The sequence below is a fragment of the Sinocyclocheilus anshuiensis genome, unplaced genomic scaffold (genome assembly GCF_001515605.1).
Source record: "Sinocyclocheilus anshuiensis isolate Anshui unplaced genomic scaffold, SAMN03320099.WGS_v1.1 scaffold154, whole genome shotgun sequence".
Classification (NCBI taxonomy): domain Eukaryota; kingdom Metazoa; phylum Chordata; class Actinopteri; order Cypriniformes; family Cyprinidae; genus Sinocyclocheilus; species Sinocyclocheilus anshuiensis.
The window spans coordinates 1,173,626-1,182,706 of NW_015546101.1; the positions used below are offsets into that span (position 1 = coordinate 1,173,626).

The 9,081-nt window shown below is 36.7% G+C and overlaps 1 protein-coding gene across 1 annotated transcript in view; it reads left to right on the forward strand.

The window, feature by feature from the left end:
• Positions 1–9,081, forward strand: part of LOC107700360 (myotubularin-related protein 10-like) — a 31,613-nt gene that overhangs the window by 11,043 nt on the left and 11,489 nt on the right. Inside the window, exons 3-5 of the mRNA XM_016501988.1 lie at positions 6,764–6,900; positions 8,358–8,430; positions 8,608–8,750. Of these exons, the coding sequence (XP_016357474.1) occupies positions 6,764–6,900; positions 8,358–8,430; positions 8,608–8,750 (353 nt within the window). The remainder of the gene's footprint in view (positions 1–6,763; positions 6,901–8,357; positions 8,431–8,607; positions 8,751–9,081) is intronic.

Sequence of the window (9,081 nt, forward strand, 5' to 3'; positions counted from 1 at the left end):
TGAGTCATTGCGACTGAACCGAATCATTTAAATGGTTGATTCATTCGGAACGAAACACCGTCATTGCTCAGAGACGCAGAACTGTTCTGTGGTGACTATTTGGAATGATTTTTGGTTGGCGAAATGGAGCAAAAAACAGGCAATATGGTGTCTAAAACGTAAGTCTCTTAATTAACTTATTGTTTATTGAATTCAATGTCACATTTGTAATCATGGTAATTTTTGGAGAAAAACGGCACTCTTCGTGTGAAATTGAATAACTATATGAAGTGGTATAAATATGTAAATTTTCTGCCATGTCTTGAATTTGTTATCATTCTAAATGCATTTTAATAGACTGAATCATGCAGTGAAAGAAAACACACTAAATGCGCACACGCACTAGTCTAGACTTCACGTAATGTATGCGTGCGCTCTGTAGGGATGTTTTGAATGGTTTTTGCAAAATACTCGATAATGTCAAATCGCACATCGTTAAAACAACAATTACGATATTATCGCAGACGATATATATCGCACACCCCTATGTGACGGACATCTTTAAGATTTTGAGACTCGCAATATCACTGTGCCATAAAAGTTTGTTTATTTTTCACTCACTCTCGTTTGTTGAATTACAATAAATTGCAGATTTTAAAATTGTTCTATTTCAAAATAGAAATCAGTCATTTTAAATGTGGATTTTGTAGCAATTTCGGCATCACATTATAATGTACAGTATGAAAAAAAGATAATCAGGGATATTAAATTATCACTGAGCACTAGATGGTAATCAAAGGAAATTGATGAAACTTAATTCTTAAAAAAGATCTATTGGATTTCTGTGTTTGCAGACATGTAAAGAAAATAGACACATATAGTCTGTCTTTGTCATACTCTGAGGATGGTTTTAGTTGTGTACGTGGTGACATTTTAGCAGAATGTATCCATTCAGATTAACCTCCTACTGACTGCTCCATTTAAATCTCTCCACCACTCCCTACACACACATGGAGGCCCAATGGTGCCTGCCTAGTCATCTCAACAAAACATGGCCGTTGTCTCATGAACGGTGTTCTTTTACAAACCCACGCATGTCTCGCAAAATTCCAAAATCCCCGGTAGACCTTCGGGCAGGCATTCTTAAGATTTTGGTAGACCGAGATGAATTTAACTAGCCCAAATATAAGAGAAAATTGCAAAGGAGTAAAAAAAAATAAAATAATTCAAAACACAAATATCAAGGAATGAATTTTATTTCACTATTTACAGGGTATCTGCAGGATTTTTAAAAATCAATTTAAGGCTTTTTAAGAGCCTTTTTAAGAACTGCACAAATAAAATGAACAATGTATGAGCAGGGTAGGGCAATGTCTATGATAACATTAAACAGTAAAATTACATGATTTACAGTTCAGATACAGGTTTTCACAAAAACTAAAAATCTTATTAAATGATGAACATCACATTTCAGAATTTAAACAATTTTTAAGGGAGTCAAACCAGCGTATAAATTATTACATATAAATATATATATTTGTCTCTTAATTGTTTAGATTTTTAGAAGGCACATTAGCTTCTTTCACATTTACAACACTGCGTGTTTGCTGAGTAAAAATATTGGTCGATTTTCGCTGTGTTCTGAGCAAAAACAGCAGACGGGCTTATTGAAAATGCAAATCACTGATTTGTAAAATGATTAGTGATGCAAATTATTTTTCTGCCAATAGGTGGGGCTTTTGAAACACCAGAAATATAGTGGTTTCCCCAGTAACGCCTGGACACAAAGCAGCGCTGTGCTCATAAGTGCTGCTTTATCGAGGGGTAGCTGCAGCCTGGAGCAATGGACATACCGAAAGCAGGCATTCCGAAAGGTGAATCAGTAAAACAGAAACTAACCCTACCCCCACACCCGGACAGACAGCTTTGCCGACCTATCATGGAGACCTTTCTCCACGCCCCTACCTTTCGCCACACCCATTACTCCAGCCTGCAGTTATCCCTACTTGGCTTTATCAGGCATTAAAGGAAAGATGAAATGAAAATGAAAATGCCATCAACACTTTTCTGAAGACAGTCGGCTCCCTTCAGAGATGCATTCATATAAAAACACCCATGCTGCGTTTTGACTTTAAAACACGGAGCGCCCAAATTTCTTCCATGAAATCACAGCCTTTTGAAGTTTTATCATCACATTAAGCTATATTGCTATTCTTGTCTTTCCGTCCCCAATTGAAGAAATCTTGAAATTCTAATTAAGACTTTTCTTATACTATATTTAAGACTTTTATGGCCTTAAATTTGAAACCACTACACTGAAGACTTTTAAGGACCCGCAGGAACCCTGTATTAAAGATAGCCCGTCAGGCAGGGGATCATACATTTTGGTAGCCCGACTGGAAGACACAATAGCCCCAGGATGTCGGGCTAGAGTTTTTGCAAGCCCTACCATGCACACATTCTCTCTCTCTCTCTCTCTCTCTCTCTCCTTTCTGTCTTTCTGTTTGGCCTCTTGTTATCATGTTGCTCTGATCCATTTACGTGTAACTTTTGCAGCACAATGCAACGAGAGAATTCCTGTGCCGAACTCGATCCGACTTGTCCTACCCTTGCAGTATTCATCATCATCTTCTCTCCCTGCTTTAGCCATAGACACCATTTTACTCTTTAACTCTGCTATAATTCTTGTCCAAATTCAAAGAAAAAAAAACACAACCCAAAGTGTACTGATGAAACATATCAGCCGCAAAAACACCCATTTTCTAACAGGATGTAAAGACAGGAAGCCTGATCACATGATCATATCTAAATATTTAATGCTGTTATATTTAGGTGCAGACTGCCTTTAACTTGTCTTAGGTCATTTAATCAGGTTTGATGTCAAGTGTGTATTATTAATGGCATGGATATGATGTGTACTCTCAAGTGTTGTCATTTCTGAAATGTCAAACCATCGACATCAGGATATACTGTGTAGTTTGATGTGATCAAGTTAAATTACACTATACTGTTCAATAGTTTGTGGTCAGTAAGATTTTTTTTTTTTTTTAATGTTTTTGAAAGAGGTCTCTTGTGCTCACCAAGACTGCATTTATTTGATTAAAAATACAGTAATTCAGTAATATTGTGAAATATTATCCCAATTTAAAATAACTGTTTTCTGTCTGAATACATTTTAAAATGTAATTTATTCAGTCTTTAGTGTCACATGATCCTTCAGAAATCTTGTTAATATGCTGATTTGATGCTCAAGAAACATTTCATTATTATCAGTATTGACAACAGTGGTGCTGATTTAATATTTTTTGTAAACTGCTCATGATTGTTTGATAAATAGAAAGTTCAAAAGAACAACATTTATTTAAAATAGGAATGTTTTGAATGACAAATGTCTTTACTGTCACTTTTGATGAATAATGCAACCTTGCTGAATAAATGTATTCATTTCTTTAAAAACAAAAAAAACTTTTGATTGGTAATGTATTCGATAAAGTCATAATATAAAGTATTATGCAAATTGTGCAATGAGATGTGATTCCATTCTCTTTTATAAACTGATCTTCACTGGCTGTTTACTGATTAACCACCAAACAAGTATTTCAATGTGACTGTGTTTGGCTGTATTCATAGTGCATCTACATTTCCTTCTCATCTGCAGTCTGGCCTGATCTTCTGCTGTGTACTGGTAGATCAGAGAGGATGAGCTTCTGGTTAATCCCTGTAGAGCGGTGATCAGACACACGATGATACTAGTCATGGCCATTTACAGGCCAGGCTGCATGTAGAGCGGAAGAGGAAGTTGTTTGAAATATGTGAGTGGGTGTGTGCCTGTGTGAATATGTGAGAAGATGGGTAATAAAGATTGTGGGTCTTCATACTAAGGTCTTAAAGTTAGCTATAAAGTAGGGCTAGAGTACATGGAATCTTTAGACTTTTTTTCAATCTGCACTTATTGTAGGAGCAAAAAAATACAAATTTCGATGTTTTAAAATGTAAATATGGTAAAATGTGTTCAACTGATGACACTAGTAAATGAAAGCATTATCAGGTTAACCAAAATGTCTAAGAGATAAATATGCAAGTAGTTGTTGATGATGTTCAGAATCTTCGGAAAACTGCTGAACTTGCTCCAGAATTCTGTGGGCTCAGATACCAAGCAGGTGTAGTCATAGGTTAATTGTTTTTCTTTGAAAATCAGCTGGCTGACCTACTGTTTTAGTGGCTTGGCATGTAGTGAAGTGTTCACCAGAATTGTGCCTGAGATGCAAATGCTCTCACAGGGCCCAACCTCCATCTTAGCTAGCCTGCACCCTGCCCTACTGTAACCCCTGAAACAGGCCCAGCTGTGAGACAAACACTCCTCCCCACATTCACACATAAAGTGCTCACAGCTGGAGTTTCTTCTCCCTCACTCTTCCTCTCAGCAACTTGATTATTCTTCTCCAATATACACAAATGTCTGTTCATTTTTGCCTCTTTATGTGTCTTGATGATCTTTAGAGCTAGAGCTATGTTTAGAATGAAGCAGAATGTGGGTGTCTTTAGTTTAGCCAGAGACGGAAGGAGAGATGTTGGTCATAGCCAACAATTATTAAAAACATGTGTGAATTAGAAATGTGCATTTTGGTAATTTTGACTACTTAAGTTCTGTTTTTTTTTCTTAAATTGTTAATATATAATTTAATAACAATGTTACATTTTTAAATGAATATCCATGTTCCACACTGTATATTATAATGTGATGATGCCTAAATTTGTTTGTAGCATTCAAGCACTTTTAGAAAGTAACTTTTAAAGGTACTATATAAAATAAATGTATTGTAGACAACTGATTTGAATGGTTAGTGTTTTATTTTAAATGTATTTAGTCAATATAGTATAGAATTGTAGTGTACTATTGGCCATTTATTTGTTATCTGCCATAATAAATAATTTTTCAATAAATAATTATTTTCTACCATAAATAATTATCATGTTAACCAAAATTGACATATTTGTGCTTCCCTTATTACTATCATCCCAATAAAGTGTGTTCACACCAAGAATGATAACTTTAAAGATCCACAGCAGTGTTCTGTCAACATGCCATTCTGTTTATTATATAAGCCCATTCTGCAGTTATGTCATCTGGCGCTTTAAATTTGGATGGATTCTGACTCAACTGTCAATGTTTTCATTGTTCTTTTGCTGGGGGGGAAAATCTGAAAGATTATTAGGGATGCACCGATATGAACATTTTGGCCGATACCGATAACCGATAAGTCTTTATTTTTGAAAGCCGATAACCGATATGTTGGCCGATAAATCTATATCCAAATTTTTATATACTTTTTGAGAGCCTGATTACAAAAAAGATCTCATCATTAAAACCCACATCCCAAACACTTCAACATAAGCAGCCTAGTTTGATTATCGACCGATACCGATATGGTGGCCGATATATCGTGCATCCCTAAAGATTATATTATATTATTATAACTTTATAGTTATTGTTATCATTATAGTTATTGTCCTTGGCATAAATGTCTAATGACATTAGATTCATTCTAAATGCTCAAAAGCTCAGCATATAAACTAGAATTACTGGTACTAGTGAGTATTATTAGTGCAAACAAAATGTATTCGTGACTGTCTTTCCAAAAACCTGATGTTTCTGTATTCTGAAAGCCTGGGTTTCTTCCTGGTACAACTGACTTTGATGAACTTGTGCTCTTTTCCTGTTTGTGTAAAAAAAAAAAAAGAGCAACCGTTCAGGATTCTCAGCATGCGTATGCACACTCTGTACATGGTAAAGGTTTATGTGACTGTTAATCAGCACAACAGGTCATTTCTTTTAATAGGGCATCATTTTTCTTCCAACATGAAAGGAGAGTCATAGGAGAGGGCTTTCCCTGGAAAGCCGTTAGGAAGGGGCTCAAGTTTGTGTTACCTAAGTGGTCAGCAATCCAGAAGTTGCTACTGAACTAATAAGAAACTGCTGCTGCATTGTGGAGGATTACAGCTTGTTTGTTTGGCAAACAAAAAAAAAAAGTGTTTCTCTGTCTATTACATGGAAAATATATCACAGTAGTGTAGGGGTGTGCGATATATATCGTCTGCGATAATATCGTAATTGTTGTTTTAACGATGTGCGATTTGACATTATCGAGTATTTTGCAAAAACCATTCAAAACATCCCTACAGAGCGCACGCATACATTACGTGAAGTCTAGACTAGTGCGTGTGCGCATTTAGTGTGTTTTCTTTCACTGCATGATTCAGTCTATTAAAATGCATTTAGAATGATCACAAATTCAAGACATGATGGCAGAAATTTTATATATTTATACCACTTCATATAGTTATTCAATTTCACACGAAGAGTGCCGTTTTTCTCCAAAATAATTTTCTCCAATGATTACAAATGTGACATTGAATTCAATAAACAATAAGTTAATTAAGAGACTTACGTTTTAGACACCATATTTCTTGTTTTTGCTCTATTTCGCCAACAAAAATCATTCCGAATACAGCCACAGCGCTGCACACCCCTACAGTAGTGTCATTTATTTCGGTTTAGCTCTTAAACATTTGGGTTGTTAGCAGAGAAGAATATGGACATATACTGGAGTGGAGTATAGAACAAAACAAACCAATAATACTTGTCAAACACAAGTACCAACCCTTCCTTTTAATGTATGTTTTTAATATTTAAATTGAGTTCAAATTTGAGCTAATCATCCATTGCTCAGCTGATTGTGTTTTTCCTTCCTCTAAATTTCACTTCCTTATTCCCTCTTTACAGGTGAAATAGTTGTGAACGAGGCTAACTTTGTAAGGAAGTGCATCAGTGCAGAAAGCTGTCAGGATGACCTCTGGGGGAAACTTGTGTGTACTAACTTCAAAGTTTCCTTCATTACCCATAATTCCTTGCCACGACAGGTAAGCACAGACTTATCTGAGAGTCAGTACTTCGACTTGATTTGACTGCATTTGACTGCGACAATAAGCAGTGATTATGGCATAGAATATTATTAAACACAAAACATGCTTTTGGTTTATAATATGACATTTTATTGTGTTCTCACAACTTTAAAAAAGATAGATGAATACATAAAAAGCGAAATGAAATGAAAGTAAAAAAAAAAACATGTTTTTGTTAAGTTTTTATAAAATGTATCCGAGTCATTTGAAGAATTGCTGACTTTAACAATTCTGCTAGCAGAAAATACATGTGTGACTTTTATTTAGCTTGCTCTGCTGTTTTCAGCGTGCAATGGAAATAATTAACCTTCTAGCCCTGAAACATCTCCTATAGTTAAAATAAAAAAAACTTTTCAGGATCTGAATGTAGGTGTAGGATTGTGAGCATCGTGGCTGTGTAGACTTAGAGAATTAATCTACACAGTAAATCAATAGATTTGTCTGTCTTTTGCACTATAATTTGAATTTATTTATTTATTTATAACTGATCATGACAGTGTTTTGATAAAGCCAGAGTGTGTAAACATTTTGAGGAAACACTACTGTTGGCTTGCATTCACTGTGGTTGACTCAATAAACTGGAAAGGACACAAAGGGCAGTCGTGGCCTAATGGTTAGAGAGTCCTTTTGTAACCCAAAGGTTGCGGTTTCAAGTCTCAGGTCTAGCAGGAATTGTCAGAGTGGGGAGTGAATAACCAACGCTCTCTTCCACCCTCAATTCCATGACTGAGGTGAGACCCTTGAGCAAGGCACCGAACCCCCAACTGCTCCCCGGGCGCCGCAGCACATGGCTGCCCACTGCTCCGGGTGTGTGTTCACTACTGTGTGTGTGCACTTGAATGGGTTAAATGCAGAGCACAAATTCCGAGTATGGGTCACCATACTTGGCCACACTTCACTTCACTTTCAACTTTAAGTATTGAGAAAAGAAGGTCCACAATATATATGTGAAGATATAGGTGAAACAGATTACAGTATTATAATTTATACAATATAATACAGTTCTTTTTATATTGGTGTCATGAGTATTACTCCCTACTAGATTGGATATAAATGAGTCGTATAAGGAGGGAAATACATTTCAGACTCATGTCAGGCAAAATAATCCAAGGTTCTTTTCCAGAGCAGTGAAATCTGTTACACATATTAACCTGTATAGTCACTCCTTCCTCTTAAGCAGCTCACAAGTTAAACATGTTAATAATCTCCCTCAGTCGACCGATGATCAGCTGATTTACTAGGGAAAGAAGGTCAATTATTATTACAGTCCTTAAAAGCTAATACAGGTCACCCATTACACTGGTTCATACACTGGCTAGCTGTAGCTCATGAGGTTCTCTTTACTGGATAACATCAACAAACAGACTGAAAGCAAATGAATGAAAAATTATCCTTGTCTGTTTTATTGTTTACAGAGATTCCAGTGCACCCACCGCCTCTTGGGCGAGCACGATATCCCGCTGGCTTGCGTGGAGCAGGTAGTAACAGGTAATTCAACAGCACATGAACACACTCCACCACACTATAGGGGGGGTATGGGCATTTAGTATGTGCAAGAACGCGATTACAAGATCATGTTCAGTGGTGGTGGTGATATTCGCAATGCCCCCCCCCCCCCCCCCCCCCCCCCCACCAGACTTTTTTTATGTGTGTTTTTTAAAATAGTGAATGATGTTAAGGGGAAGCAGAAGATTTTAGGTTCCAATCAGAAGCTGAAATTTAACCCTACTGAGCTTATCCTCTACTGCAAAGACTTCCGCATCATCCGATTCCGCTTTGATGAAGCCGGACCCGAGAGTGCTAAAAAGGTACAAAACACACACACATAAAATAATTAACCTCTCAGCCTCTTGCACCCAAACACACTTGCACATGTTCACACACCTCTGCGTTCCTGGCGCTTTTGGATTAGTCTGAGAGAGGATTAAGGGCTAATGTGTTTGGCTGCAGCCCCCCGCTGAAGTCTGGGTGTTTTTTCCCCTGAAGTAAAATTGTAAACAAGTACAAGAAATTCCTACATGTTATTGGTTCCCATCCTGGAATGAAGTGGAATTATGAGTTGTAAGGCTGGGTTTTGACACAAATTTCACGGTTCGATTCGATTCTCATTCACAAGCTTGCGATTCGATTCGATTACCG